Source organism: Lottia gigantea (assembly GCF_000327385.1).
Source record: "Lottia gigantea unplaced genomic scaffold LOTGIsca_3, whole genome shotgun sequence".
Classification (NCBI taxonomy): Eukaryota; Metazoa; Mollusca; class Gastropoda; family Lottiidae; genus Lottia; species Lottia gigantea.
Window position 1 is genome coordinate 4,409,008 of NW_008708986.1, and position 16,547 is coordinate 4,425,554.

The 16,547-nt window shown below is 33.4% G+C and overlaps 1 protein-coding gene across 1 annotated transcript; it reads right to left on the reverse strand.

Annotated features, from left to right (window-relative positions):
• Window positions 1-1,661: 1,661 nt before the first annotated feature.
• On the reverse strand, window positions 1,662-16,493 carry LOTGIDRAFT_228650 (hypothetical protein; the record flags this gene model as incomplete). The annotated part of the gene is made up of 7 exons (XM_009057312.1): window positions 1,662-1,803; window positions 2,189-2,349; window positions 2,608-2,839; window positions 3,036-3,150; window positions 3,465-3,603; window positions 8,376-8,752; window positions 16,207-16,493. Coding segments are annotated over 7 exons (1,452 nt in total), but the record flags the coding sequence as incomplete, so codon positions are not given.
• Window positions 16,494-16,547: the final 54 nt, after the last annotated feature.

The window sequence follows — 16,547 nt, forward strand, 5'->3', positions numbered from 1 at the left end:
GGCCGAGGTACTTTTACTTTTTTTTTAGTAACTAGAACTAGACAGAGTTAATATTACTTTTGTCTTAGTGACTGTAACTAGCCCTAGGTACCTTTACCTTAGTGACAATAACTAGACAGAGGTCATATTACTTTTGTCTTAGTGACTATGACTATAACTAGGCAGAGGTCATCTTACCTTTGTCTTAGTGACTATAACAAGGCAGAGGTCATATTACTTTTGTCTTAGTGACAATAACTAGGCAGAGATCATATTACTTTTGTCTTAGTGACAATAACATAAGGCAGAGATCATATTACTTTTGTCTTAGTGACAATAACATAAGGCAGAGGTCATTTTACTTTTGTCTAAGTGACAATAACTAGACAGAAGTCATATTACTTTTGTCTTAGTGACAATAACTAGGCAGAGTTCATATTAATTTTGTCTTAGTGACAATAACTAGACAGATGTCATATTACTTTTGTCTTAGTGACTATATCAAGGCAGAGATCATATTAATTTTGTCTTAGTGACAATAACTAGACAGACAGAGGTCATTTTACTTTTGTCATAGTGACAATAACTAGGCAAAGGTCATATTAATTTTGTCTTAGTGACAATAACTAGGCAGAGGTAATATTAATTTTGTCTTAGTGACAACAACAATAGGCAGAGGTCATTTTACTTTTGTCTTAGAGACATAACTAGACAAAGGTCATTTTACTTTTGTCATAGTGACAATAACTAGGCAAAGGTCACATTAATTTTGTCTTAGTGACAATAACTAGGCAGAGGTCATATTAATTTTGTCTTAGTGACAACAACAATAGGCAGAGGTCATTTTACTTTTGTCTTAGAGACATAACTAGACAAAGGTCATTTTACTTTTGTCTTAGTGACAATAACTAGGCAGAGGTCATATTACTTTTGTCTTAGTGACAATAACTAGGCAGAGTTCATATTAATTTTGTCTTAGTGACAATAACTAGACAGATGTCATATTACTTTTGTCTTAGTGACTATATCAAGGCAGAGATCATATTAATTTTGTCTTAGTGACAATAACTAGACAGACAGAGGTCATTTTACTTTTGTCATAGTGACAATAACTAGGCAAAGGTCATATTAATTTTGTCTTAGTGACAATAACTAGGCAGAGGTCATATTAATTTTGTCTTAGTGACAACAACAATAGGCAGAGGTCATTTTACTTTTGTCTTAGAGACATAACTAGACAAAGGTCATTTTACTTTTGTCTTAGTGACAATAACTAGGCAGAGGTCATATTACTTTTGTCTTAGTGACAATAACTAGGCAGAGATCATATTAATTTTGTCTTAGTGACAATAACTAGGCAGAGGTAATATTACTTTTGTCTGAGTGACTATAACTAGGCAGAGATCATATTACTTTTGTCTGAGTGGCTATAACTAGGCAGAGGTCATTTTACTTTTGTCTTAGTGACTATAACTATAGCAGAGGTACTTGTACTTCAACCATTAGAAACACTATAACCAAACTAAGATTGCTTTCAACTCGACTCTTATTCCTTGACTGAAATAATTCATCATACGTAAAGTAGGAACCTAATTGTTATCCATGTCACGAAGTAGAAATTGCAGAAAAGGTAATTTGTTTCTACATGATTAACTGAGATTGGAGAAGTATAGTTTACTTACTATGTGAATAATTGAGATCAGAAGAATCTTTTATTTCTATCAGAGTTTCATGTATAATGTTCTCTAACCATACACAGATGTTGGTGGCTACTAAATGCATTAAACCAAATCTTGATATAAGTTTATACTCCTGTATACACACCTATATAACAAATTGACAATGATCTCAAATTACTTCAGCGATTTTAAATATGGATAAAAGTCAACATTCAAGAATCAAAGGTGATTAAATTTTTCGAACTAAAAACTGTTAACACGATACAAGTTTTGGTTTTTAATTCCTTCTTCCAAACCAGCTGGCCTGAGGATGGAATTTATATCCGAAACACGTATCAACAACATGAAAGCGTGCATCACAATAATAAACAGTCAGTAATTATCTTCCTTGCATTGATATCGTAAAAATAACTGTAAATGGAAATATTCTGAATGGGATTTCAGACAACATTCAATATTAAATGTAGTTATTTCCCATCGATCTTCGTATCCAACAGGCAGATTCTAAACGTCTATTAAAATTTACTTACCTTGGAGTTTAAAAAGACAAAATAAAGTTGTATAAATGTAAAGAATAAATGTAATATTGGGCGGAAACCAAAGGTTAAATGCTGACAGCCAGAAAATGGATCATTTTCAAAGAAAATTCCAAACTGTAACCCACTCTTAATCATACTTCCAATACCAAATGCTGAAAAATAACATGGCTGAATGAATGACCTAGAATGAATAAAATAAGGAACGGATGAGGGAACGGGATCAGGAAAACTCGGTTTGGTATAAACACATTACATGTACATGCATATAACATCACTAATAACTAACAACGTTTCGACAATGCTGTCCTTCTCTTAGTTAATCAAGCAATAATGGTGGTGTGGCTACATCCCACATGATAGATTTGATCTCGGGAATATCCATAAATACAATAAAGGAAATTTGTTCTTACCGACTGCACCTAGTCTGAGATAAAAACTACCAGTGTGAGTAAAGGTAGAGTTATCATAAGTATATTTCTTTATACTTGTTGATTTCTCTATAGCGTTCACAAGATCTTCTTCAGTTTTACTTCTCTTCTTACAACAAGAACAACCTCGTTTACAGCTGGGTGATTTTAGAACAAGTATATAAATAAATAATATAAATAACACACTAACTCCGTATAAATAAATATAAAAACCCTGAAAAATATAAAATATAAACAGTGTTATAACAAGATATATATATAGGTTCCAGGTCTATCAAGTACCGTACATAGAATATATGCTTAAAACCCCTAAAAACTAGGAAAATGATAATACATTCGATAGCACAGTTTATACCCACTGGAAATATCCCCATTTGATTAAAAGAATAAACATTGTTATTTATACTAACCTGAAAGAGGTATGGTCTCTGTATTGAAGTAAAAACCTCTGATACGGGTAAAATAGTACCCAATATTATTAATAACATGGCGTATAATCCACTTAAATTAACGAACAAACTATCACTGAAATGGAGAACATGATTCAAATATTGTATTATATATATAATCAACAAAAATATCGAATCAGGGGAAGCAATTTATACGTGTATGATTCAATAACGATTTGCCACCCCAAATACAGTAGAAAAAGGAAAAAGCGAATACACGACATAGTGTGGGTACAGGTCTTTTGTTATCTATTGCACTGACAATTCTGCTCCGCACTACCCCCGTAGGCCAAGAAACCGTACCTCGTCTTTCCCACCTAGGAGCAATTAGTTGTTAGGAGTAAGAAATTAGTGCAATCCTGCACAGTGAAAGAAAAGTGCAGAACTTACACAACTGGGCTATTAAAGATGAGATTAAAAGATAATCTTCTGTGTGATTTATCATAACGTTTATTAGTTGGTGATGGAGGTGGTGTGTCTGGTAGAAAAGCTTCATCTTGACCTGGTGAATTATCTTCATTACCAATACCTGAAATTCAAAGATTTTTCTGAATTCCGCACTTGTTTGATCATTCTTTACGAAATCAATTGCCTTGGGGCATGCGCTTGTCTTATTTTTCATTATTTTTTTTTTTTTTTTGACTTGCTGATCTTGATTAAAGTATTGTACCCGTAACGTTTTAAAAACTTAAACACTTCCGGCGTAATACGGGTTCCATTGAATCTAAGAACACCATCGGATATTTGATTATATTTTTCGAAAAGTCTGCTTCGGGTGCCATAAGAGTTTCAGTCTATTTTGCTTTAAACTATCAATTGCATATAAGAATGTCCAACTAGCCAGCAGGTTTTGGCAATGACAAGTTTCTGTGGTCAGATTTTGAACGATCACAATGGATTTGTGGAACAATTTGAGGCTGAAAACTAAAGATATTTCATTTTGTCCACAGAAATCCAAATTCATCTTCACATCCCTATGTTTATTTTGTATATGTTTATTCTTAACTTTGTTGTAAGATTATCACATTTCTTAACGTAAACATATATCAAGATTTTGACTGATCAAAAAAGATACATATCAAGATATCAAAATACATGTTTTCAGGTAAAAAGGTTATCAACTGAGAAGATTTATCATTAAATATTTATTTGTATAAATATTCCTTACTTGACAGATGGACTAAAATAGCAAACTACATCGTATGATTATTATAACACGTTTTGTATCAATACAAACTCTTAAAGGAATCATTTCGTGTAATAAAGCAAAGTTTTAGATTACTATCAGGTATTCCGTGCGATTCGAGTCTTTGAAGTTGCAGTTGGTGGTTGACCAAACTGTCAGTGTTGCATTTTCTTTTGACAGAATGTCTACCAGACTTTTCTTAGATAAGCATGTTATCGTCTGGCACTGGAAAGATATATGAAGGTTACTTCCGGTATAAAGTACCCCAATTTCCGGTTATCTCGAAGCCATATATTCCAGACGTTAATAGGATACCTATGCTAGAATGTTTTGCAGTATGTAAGACTGGTAAGTGACTGGGGCAATAAATTGTGGTTATTTGTTTCGTAAATCAAAATGTCTGATAATAAATCAGTTCCAGGCCATTCCACGTGACAATTATTCCTGGTTTTATTTGGCATTAACTGCTGTTACACCGTTATGGTTGGTTGAGTGGTAATTTTATGAGCGCTATTGAGTACACAGTATGACAGGTTTTAAGATAGGGCCATGGTGCCAAACTAGATTGATTAAATAGGAACTTTTTTCGGGTTTAGTTTAAGTTGTGACCTCATTTTAAGATGGTTACACATAATTGCTGGAAATTCTCATATTATATTATAAAAATTTACTAGAAACTGTACCTTTAAGAAAATCATTTCATTTTTCACAAGACAAACATATTGGTACTCAGACAAGTTGCAATGAAAAATTCAGTAAAAATGTTAGTAATTTACATTTGGTTTACATTTAGAATCGTGTTTTCTCGTTAATGTACCTGTGTTTGAATCATTTGAAGTCAAGATCAAAAGAAATGTGTATGTTTTCAAGGATCATAAACCCACTTCTATATTTATTTATAAATAATAGTATGGAGTTGGTAGAATGGATGGCACCGCTGTTTTTGTACACTTTTTCAAAATATTTCATTTGGTATAAAGAAGTGTTATGTTTAAGGATTAATTTGCAAGAATGTTCTGAAAATACTTCAATTCAGTCCGGTTGCAAAAATATAACACCTCTTTTCAACTCCGACTCTTTAAGACTAACAAGGATGAGACGAAAACTGTGTAAGTTAGAACCAGGCTGTCTAGGGGCAATGGAGACCACAGGACATCGCAATAGTAGATTGGTGCAATACTTTTGTATGCAGTTGTTTATGAAACTTGTCATTTGCATTTATGAATGTCAAAAGCCCCTTGAGTTCAACGGAGCTCTACAATACGTTTATAAAGTTTCTGACTATATGTGACCGATTATCTAGTCATACGACCATTAAGAAAATTTCACCTTGACATTTCTAACGTTAACCAGATTCCAGAAAAACTAACAATCAAATGGTCAGTTATAATTAAATATTTTAGGTCAGTTTATTTTTCTACAGGAATTTCTAGGTTAATGACAATAGTATACAGATTTCAGAAGGATAAACTATGCCAATTTTAATTCTAATCAGTTTGATTAGTTTCAGACATAAATTGTCCAATTGGCTACGACTGGGTTACTGAGCCTACCATGCAAATTGGTGTTTTGTGTATCGAATCTGTCTCGGTAACGAAATGAAGATTTCGCTGTGTATTATGGGACCTTTATTCGAACTACCAGTATCAAAATCTCGTGATCAAGTGATTATTTGGATATAGTTTCAGTAAGTGATGGTTGTCATTCAATACAATGATATGTGCTAGTGGAATTTTCACTGTTTAAAATCTCGGGATCAAAAGATAGAAGGTTAGATCAAAAAAGGATAGATATCCTTGAGTCAGACTGGGCCTTGCTACCATCATTCTGCCATACTTGTCATATATATTGATATGAAAGATGAAACTAATATTGGCCCACCTGAGGTGATATTTTAAGAGTTTAGTCTACATTCTTTCCTCCCGCCTTCACTGGAATTTAATCTATTTCATTGCTACCGACGGAAAATAAAAACATTCTGTTATTACAGATTCCCAACTACTGGTTGAAGAGATTTATCGATAGCGTAAGTTTATACAGATACGATTTTTTCGAGGAAACAGGCTAATGTGATAGGTCGCTATATTCACAATCATATAAAAGTTGGGATCGTTCGTCAGTCATGGTTCAATATAAGATTGGCTTATCGTACGAACTATTGGACAAACTGCGATGAGGCTAAATTGAACCCTGAAGTATAGATGTTAAATGTAGAATAATGGATGGAAGAAAGAGACACGGGAGTAGATATTAAGAAGAGGGAAAGAGCGAGGGATTAGCAGAAGAGACGGGTGAAGAATAGGCAGAGAGAAGACGGGGGTGCTGAAGTAGAGGACGAATTGAATATTATTAGAATGGCAGTGGGTACCGAAGCAGACACAGAGTTGGTTCGGTAATGGTCTAAGGGATATTCTCTTACATTGAAAGGTACGTACTGTACCTCCGTGCAATGCTTCGAATTACAGTTCTCGGAAGACTTATTATGTATCGCCGCCTACAATCTTTCTTAACGAATTAAAGTTTGCCTTTTACAAAAATTCATAAGTATCCTCAATGGTCAAATAAATTGCAGCAATTTCCTTCCCTTGAAATAATACGTTACTATTTAAATTAAATATATTTGTTCACATTTCATAAAATGTCCGCATCAGGGTAGTCCTTGGAAAGTTTTCAGTTGGCTGTAAGCCCGTGTTAGCAACCATTAAAAGTTATTTGTAATTGTAAAATTTCTCACAGAGCCAAAATAATGGTGTAGAGTTCAAGTCGTCCTGCACTAGACTAATTTTCAGAAATTTGGCAAAATTTATAAAGAAGATTGGGTAAAAAAGTAAAATGATTAGTAAATGGGATTTAAATTAACAATTTATCTCGTTACTGTCATACACATATATGTACAGTTAGTGCACCTTTACTTGTTAAAATACTTAACATTTTTACACAACAAGAGATTAGCGTTTCAGAATTTACATACCGCTCTTATTGAACTATCTCAATCAGATATAATGCTTGCAAATTGATTCAAAATTTAAATGTTACTTTTTGCATTCTGGCGTTTACATCTATGGTAATAGGGAGTCGACAAGGCAATATAAATTGAAACGACGTAAAGAAAACTATAAGTGTACCCGATGCACACAAAAAAAATTAAATTAAATGAATGGAGTATTACCATCCCGGTGCACAAAAGGATATATTTCTGGTAATCTGACTATCGACGACTCGTAGAATTCGAAGGCTAATATCTTAACCTTTAATTGACCTTGAACACCTCTTCCCTAAACACGCGGAGCCCATTAAAAACATGGAATTAGCATTCTGCCACCTGAAAGTAGTTCTAATTCGGTTCGTTAAATACACGTCTCACCAACTGTCAAAATATCTATATATACACAAATTACTCGAGCCGGCTGACTGGAAATACTTTCCCGCCTTTTTAATTCGCACGTATCGTAATTGCCCCCAATTCGCGCCTTTTCTAATGTGTCTAGACATGCGTGTTTGTCAGATGCTTGCCGTTTTAGTTAGTATACCTTATACTCGTGAGTGACGTCACAGAGGTAAAATAGCTGAACAAAGCTAGCATTCGATATCTTTGATATATAGGGGAAGTTGTGAAATTTTAGGTTACACATTTTGGTTTGTTTATATCATATCATATCAAACACCTGTTACAAGTGGTCTGTAATAATTTCAGATATCATACAAGTATTCAGGTACTTGAAGGTTGAAGTATCGTCTGAGAAACTAATATAATATCTCTTGGCTGAAATAATTAGTAGTAGTAGTAACTACCGCTGACAATTCGTCACTGAGGGAGAGTTTAATAGTGCTCTATTCAAAGAGTCATGTTAGTAAATCTATAATGTCTAAATCAATCTACTGCTGGTGGTTTGTGCAACAAACTGTTATGTTTAAGTCAAGCAAGTAAAGAAAGTCCCGATGGCGGTGAAACTTAAACTGGGAAAGGGTCCTATCGACTATTCATCACAGCAACAAGTATAATTTCAGAACAATATTGGGCAGGAGGGCTTCGGCAATCGTCCTGTGTCGGTGGAGCAAATATCCCCACGATTTCTTTTGGCAAACTTTTTTCAAGTAAGAAAAGGGTTATTTACCAGAATCTCCGTTTGGTAAACTTGTAACTTCACTATCCAACGTTATGACTCTCTCGGCTCGATCTTCTCTAGATACTTGAGGTCTTCTTATAGGGCTCACAATACTTGGTATGTAGGAAGCACTACTGGAGAATTGGGGATATTGCTGTTGGCTAGCTTGACCTGGTGTAGTGGATCGAGAGTCCTCTGTCAGACTTGTGGACATACCAGCATTTTTAAATGTTCCCACAGGTCGGATTCTATGAGGTGATGCTGGACTTTGAGAGAAGTCATCACGAGGTGTACTTGGTTCCGCAGAGCCTTGGTTACTCAATGAGCTCAAGTTGCTTCTACTGTCCAAAGAACTTGCCGGACCACGTGCTCCTGCTGGTACCCATCTGAAAAGAGATATAAGATATCAATGATAGGAATATTTTAGGGTAAATAGAGTAAATCAGAAAGGTCACGATTTATTGAAATATGAAGTCGTTTGGCTTGACATTCGTGGATATTGAGCATATATATAGGCCTATGTTCGCATGCTAGACTGACACTAAGTTGTTCTTTATTCTCATAATGTTCGAAATGACAATTTCAAATTCACGTGTAAGATTTCAATAAATTTCTGAAAACCAACAGGAACCTCCCAAGTATTAAATTACCGACAACTAATCTACAAAACAAGTTTCTTTGATGTTCTTATATCTGATAAATGTTTAAAGTTTTTTCTCTATAATTGTCTTGAAAACTATAAATATTTCACGATTATAAAAAGTTAGTTGAGGGCAAATATTTTTAAGAGTGAGGTTATCTGATGCATTTGAAAAATTTATAGTTCAATCATTTCCGTTATTTATAGCCGTCGCGAGGAACCTACTTTTGAATACATATTAAAAAAATTCATACCGACGACGTGGGTGGGGTGAAGACACGCGAGCCAATTGGCAACATTTGTAAATATCACAACTTTAAATCAAACAAATCACTGTGAAATCTAATAAAGTTAGAAAACAGACATTAACAAAATTGCAGTTTGTTCTGAATGGTAGAAACATCCGCTGTTGTATTTCTTAATGTAACAGTGCTTATCAATTCAATTCACACTTTAAGTGAATAAAATACATTTGAAAACGTTTGGTTTCGTTTAAACGATAGCTTATCCATTTTCCTGAAATTCAAGTTGATTCTAAGATTTGTTTTCTTAGTGAGGTATCTTATGATTTTATCTTCAAGAAATTTATAACAATTCTGCAGCTGGTATGTTTTGATTTGGATAAAGAAAATGAAAGTTTTATGGTCGACCTTTTTAAAATATTTACTGATAACCGCCTGTATTATCAACAACATTTTATCATCACCAGGCAACGGGTAACATTTGCATACCAAAACCATTGAATAAAAAGAGCGCCGATTACTTCTGAAATAAGTGATCCTGGAACAATAAGGATAAAGCAGATTTTTTCACCATCGTTGCCAGTTTTGACAAAGGGTACTGAAAACTTTAATGCTCAGAAAATTGCCAATATTGTCAGATTTCTCAATTGGGATGTGACTGATATTAGGAGTTTTGTAACACACGGGATCTTATCGTTAGTGATTTGTTAGTTAGTGTCGATTTGTGGAGAAATGGGTGTCCCCACGAAAAGTTGAGAGACTGAGACAGTGCCATTTACAAATTAGAGGACATAATTTCACATGCCATTTTTTAAATAGTAACAACAACAAAAAAAACTGCTTAGAGGTCGTAAAGGATATATTTTAATGATTCTCGATTGTTCAATATGCACATTATCTAAACACAAATCATGATCACCTTTCTTGTTCATTCCTATAGAAAATTGTTCTCATGGATATTTCTCACCAAAATATCGAAACATTCACACACTATATAATAAACCCGATACTTGAGTTTGACCAGATCACCCTTGACAGGAGTAGGGGTCGAATTTCACATTAATCACCCTATTAGGGTCCTTATAAATACACCCCTCAACAATCACAACAATACCCTAATATTATGTTTTGTTAAAATAAATAATGCTTTTTGAAGAGGGTTTCTGATAGAATGAAATCCACTTACAGCTCAGATTAAACCTGGTTGTTTTTTCTCAAGTAGATATTTGAAATTTAATCTGCATTAGGGCAATGACAAAATATTCAAGAGAACGGAAAAAGATACAACGATTCAGCGTGAAAGTATTTTGCAACATAAACAAACGATCCTTTGTAAAAGTTCCTCTACAGCGCTCTGCAACATTCCGCTTTACGGAAATGATCGAGAATTGCAAAATGCAACATAGAATCCGCTTTACTGAAACTGTCCAGAGCTACTGAATGCATATTGAAACAACATACATGTAATATTATAGACTTTCATTTCTCCGATATGAACATTTTTAAACATTAGATATATCATATATCATACAATGTGAAAGTTTTATCACAGCAAATTTACCGTGAAAATTAAACTACCGTGGTTGAAATCTGATCGCATCATCCAAGTTAAATGACCATTTTTACTGTAATTTGAATGAAATTTGATATTGGACGATAATTTATTGTGAAAAGCAACAAAACTGTCAAGTTTATAATAAAACTTGATTACAATAGAAATTTACTTCGCCGTTTAATGTAACAAATGGGTTATCATTTTCTTTATTCAATAAGGACTTGACACACAAGCGTTATAGGATTTTAGATCATTTCATCTTTACAGACCTTGACGTTACATTGGTCAGTGGTTCGGTAGATCTTTCGGCATTTCAAAATTTTACCAAAATACAAGACACATATTGGTTACTATTAAATTCATGAATGGTAGAATAAGTAGAGCTAACTCTAGCATCTGATCAAATTATCATTTCCATGCAAGCGTGAAACAAAAAGGTATACGTATTAAAAACTTAACGATATCTTTCACGTCTGAATGACATGACAGGTGGTCAAATACATTCGACCTGTCTGAACCTGGCCAATCTCGACATATGTCCATCTTATCTTTATTCATTAATCTTTTTCGTTTTTGCCTTTGATTAAAACAGCAAAACATGAGGCAAGGATAAGAAATGCCTGATCCTAGTTCATAATCATAATATCACATATTTTAACTGCATATTCGTTAGTCTTGTAGTTACTGTTATCAACGTTAGATGTATGAAGGGAAGCTGCGAAACAAGATGTTACTGGAATAAGACAGGGTTGCCTTTTAGGACCTTGCTCCTTGGTGAAATGTATACATGTAAACAAAGATCTCCTTAAATTGATCTACGTTAGATATATAAAAATGGGAAGCTGCGATACCATTACTTTTAAGTCCGTAAATATGATGGCTCACATTGTTTCTGGAATAAGACAGGGTTATCTTTCAGGACTATGCTTCTTGGTGCAATGCATAAATGGCGAGAAATTATAACTAGTGAATAGAAAATTATTTTTGATGTGTACTCAGCATTAAACTGACCAACCAGGTAATGATATTCTCATTAAACCCACATAATATTCAGTAGCTTTCAAATGAGTAAGGTATAAAATACTAAAAAATAATATAGATCTACAATAATGGTTATAGGATTTAAATGATCATAGATTCGAGGTGTGCCATACAACATCATGTCCTTCAGAAGTCATGTACAGCGACGGAGATAGTTTGAGTATCAAAATTAATGAATAAATTAAATAAAAAGGCAGAATTAATAATGAATTGTTTGCAGTTGATCTCAGAAATTATCCAAACATTTATCAAATACATCTCTTATCTTTTTCGACACGTGCAGGAGATTAATGCGATAGGGTTTAGTAAGAGATCGCGTGATTAAAAGACCAATAAATGAATATTTAATCTTATGGAAATGAGGACATCACGTGTACTTGACCCTAAAACACATCTGAAGTCCCTCTCAGGCCCTATTGACATTTGCAATTCATGGAAAGGTCTATGAACTGTCAGGTTTGACAAGCTGCCATTTCGTATTTTGATTTTTGACTACTGGATAAGATTTTCTTTTTTTAGTTTTCATTATAATTTTTTTATTCGAAAACAGGAAAGTTCGACAGAGCACGAAGTGGCAAATGCAAAAAAAGTCAACTTATGATATGAAGTTTTATCCGGGTGCATTACACAGAACAATGACTAATTATTGGTTAGACAGATGTTAAACTCCCTTGAAATAACAATTTGCAATGTCCTTGAAAACTTAAACCTTTTGAATAATAAATCTCAAGCATGTGAATACAGTGACCAGGAAATACACTGAATTTTTATTGCCCATTCATTGAAGAGAGTGAAAATTGAAACCAACTGGAAGCTGTGACACAAAGTGATTCCCTGTCAACAGAACAATAGGAACCCCTACCGAGAAAACAATAAGGTCTCGATTGAATTACTCTCTACAAAAATAGGGTCACCCACGAACAGAATTTGTACTTCTTTTGATGTGGCTCTCGTCTGTTCTTAAGTAGCAGTTGTGGATATTTTCAGAAGATTTTTTCTGATAATATCAGAATCTTCTGCATCGAGTCAAGGCCAGGTCATCCTCTTTCTCATTTGTTCAGCTTCCATTTTATACATAAATCTAGGACCACATTTGTATATGCTGAGTAAATATTTAAAATTATTTAAAGTTACAACATGAAATGACTTTAACCACGACACAATAAAAGATATTTATTGACAAAAACCGTAATAAATAAGTCCCATGCTGTAAGAAACAGGTTTGGCTTGTAATCTAATTTTTGGCAACTGAAACCACAAACAATATAACAGCTGGGTACAGCCCAAGGTTCTTGAGACCAGATTTGAAAAATAAACAACGAAAATAAAAAATGACTTTATCTAGTTCAAGCAAGAGAGTTCATTTGTTGAGTGTAAAGTGTTAACTTAATGGTTGTACTTAAAAATAGAAACTAGTAAGATATGTCCCCTTTCTTATGACATCATTGATTTCTCATAACATCCCTAATTGCATTATAATATAATATGTCTGTTTACAAAGTTAGTGCAGACAGAGAATGAAGCAGGGTTTGATGTTATTACCCTATCTCTTTACTTGTTATATAGTAATCATGCCATTATTATAATATATTGTCACCACCTTTATTAATAATGTTCATTGATGAATTTGAATATACATAAGCTCATACATTTACACATATTATCATATACAAACAAAGATATCAACTGAAGTATCGTAATAGTTCGTGTATACGTACTCTGAATACGATGGTAAAAAAAATCATAACATTTACATTAGTTCAACAGGGATACACTTTGCGTCTTTATCTATTGAGCACACGTGTTAATAAACTTGATTTACAGTTTAGACTGTAAAATGTGATATCCATCAAAGCTCAGGATAACATCAAAACAAATTGATTTACATATGTCTACTAATTTTACAGTCTGAAATTTCAATAATCTAACACAAGTAGGCGTTTAAACCCCTTCAAATCTCCTCACATCAAAGTCGATGTTTTTAAGATTTATACTTGGTATAGGTAATTTGATAAAAACACCGGGGTCTCTTTCAGTTTATTGATTAAAGGAAATATCAAGCCACACTTCAGACCCAGCAAATGAATGAAAAAATTCGACTGTTCGTTCTTGCCTTAATATAGTAAGCTTTCTTTTTATATTTCGATGTATAGAATTCGCATGTTTGCTCTATCTGTTTATAGTCCCAGTCGTTTGTTATTTTGCATTAAAATAGTTGAACCTTTTAAACTTGCCACGAGCTAAAATTCTGTACCAACACGTTTATTGAAATAATATTTTCTTTCACATAAAAATTCTAAAGTAAATATTTGTTTTTCAATAAAAATCTCTTGTAAGTTTTTAACCAGTTTCCCAGGTTAGGATCGTATAGTTTAATGGGGGTTTGAACTCATTACACCGTGTTATATTAAAAATTTAAATTAGCGTAATAGAAAATTGTTGTATTCCGTTGTTGAAAATGTGCACAGTTGACAATGGAATGCAACAAAATCAAAATTATCTATTCGGTATTTTACATTGTAGACCTACAATTTACAACGAGCACTTCGTACAATTTGGTGCGTATGATTCTTCTATATTCAACAGTAAAATCATACAGTTTTCATATACTCGTATTAAAAGATACGTGATTCAATAGAACTGCAATTACTTGTTGAGAGTAAAACATATCATAATAATATTATTCATATAATATGCTTTTTACATAAATATTTGTTTATTATGATATTACGACATGCAAAATGTTTGAATTATCGGTCTAAAGATTGTGAGTACTACCGATCTGAATCGTACACTAATGTCAGATGTGAATACCAATTTCCATAGATACTTAAAGATGGTCTACTGATGTATTCCACCCTTTTGGTACATAAAAGGTATATCATATTATTGTGTCAGCAACGGATTAAGTTCTTACGGAACAGCCTTACAATCGTATGACAACGGGTCTGCTTTATACCAAAATTAATAGAGGTAATGAATATACAAGATATAGTTATCAAACTGATGAAAATATCAAATTTATCTACACATCTTACAATCTGAATCTTAAATTTAACATGATAGATTCCATATGTACGTACTCAAGAGGGTACATGACATTTAATACTACACAGGTAAAACATTTAAACTTGGCGTTTGGTATGTTTTCTATGTTTTCTGTTATGTCTTTAATTCTTATCTCTTAATATCAGTTTCCTGTCAATGGTCTCGTATTATTTTGTATAATGAATAAAAATACTCATAATATTATTTATGTGGACACCCAGAGAGAGGTGGTAAACGTTTCAAAAGGATGGCACGATGTCTGTATTGGAACTTTTGCTAAAAAGCTTATTAGAGTACATTTTGAAGTTGTCAAGACGCTACAAATATCACTTAAAGTCGTCCATACGATCATCAAATAGCTATGTGCATGTCGATCAGACAGGGTGAAAGGTTAAAAACAAATGAAATCCCCCCCTCCCCCCCAAAAAACCCCAAAACATTAATTCGAGACGATATCTTTTCAGTCAGCAAGATTCAAACTACCCGTGGAGAGAAAAGAAAACACACTCCCAACATTATAAAGATACTGTACACTTCAGTTCGCTGTTGACAAATTGAGAGGTATATCAATTTATTTCAGCTAGATTTCAACCCTATTCCATCTTAGATGCTGACAACCAGCTGACAGATTCCTGATATCTGATATACATTCATTATCGACACATGGCATCAAATTGCAGGAATCAAAATATACACCTTTCAGATATGACATTTTATAACCCGATCCCCACAAAGTTTTATGTCCGCTTGCCATCATGATTTTGAGTTAAAATAAAAAAAAAAGTATATTCCAAACTATTCATTTCTGCTTTGTGGCTAAGGTGAAGGTTACATTGAGTAAGTGATTTTTTTTTCTCTGTTGGTACAGTAGTATAGTTTCTACTCAGGGGTATCTATATATTCCGTGGAACCTTCAAACCTGTAACTCTTACAGAATATGTAACAAGTGAGTTGTAGGTCAAAAATACTAGCCTACTCATTCCCGTTCGATGAGAAAACAAAATAACAGAAGTACATTATAAGCTCGTTGGTGTTTGTCTGTTTACCCCATCAATTATTATCACTATTCTTTTGTTTTTAACTCTTCGTTGACATGAAAGAAGATTGATAAACCACAAAAACTACACTTCGTTTTCTTTTAACTCAGGTAAAGGTATCTTTCGTGTGTGTTATTTGCTCTTTTTGAAAAACGATTGAAATTTGAAGACAACCTATGTTCTCTTTTTTTTGATGAAAAAAAAAACACCGCAATAAACATTTCAAAGCTACTATCGTTGGAAATTTAATTTTAAAAATCTGATTTCTAAAACTTACATTTGTGTGTCATCCGATTCTGAATTACTGCTAGTATCATACATTCCGTCGTTTCCAAAATTGTCATTTTCACCAGGATTTTCATTATTTTCTGTTTCCATGGCGATAACAACAGGGCTTGGGGCTACAGTAACATAACCGTCTCTAATACTTCTAATAGGGTTCACATCTACTCCAGAATTAGATTCTAAATCCTCATTTCGGCTTTTGTCATTTGAATCTTCATTTTCCAAATATTCCTCTGATCTCGTTCCAACATTATCCGATGAATTATTTCCGATTTCCATGACGATTTAAAAACTTTTTCCCACGCCGATTCACTTTACGTTCATGTTTACTAT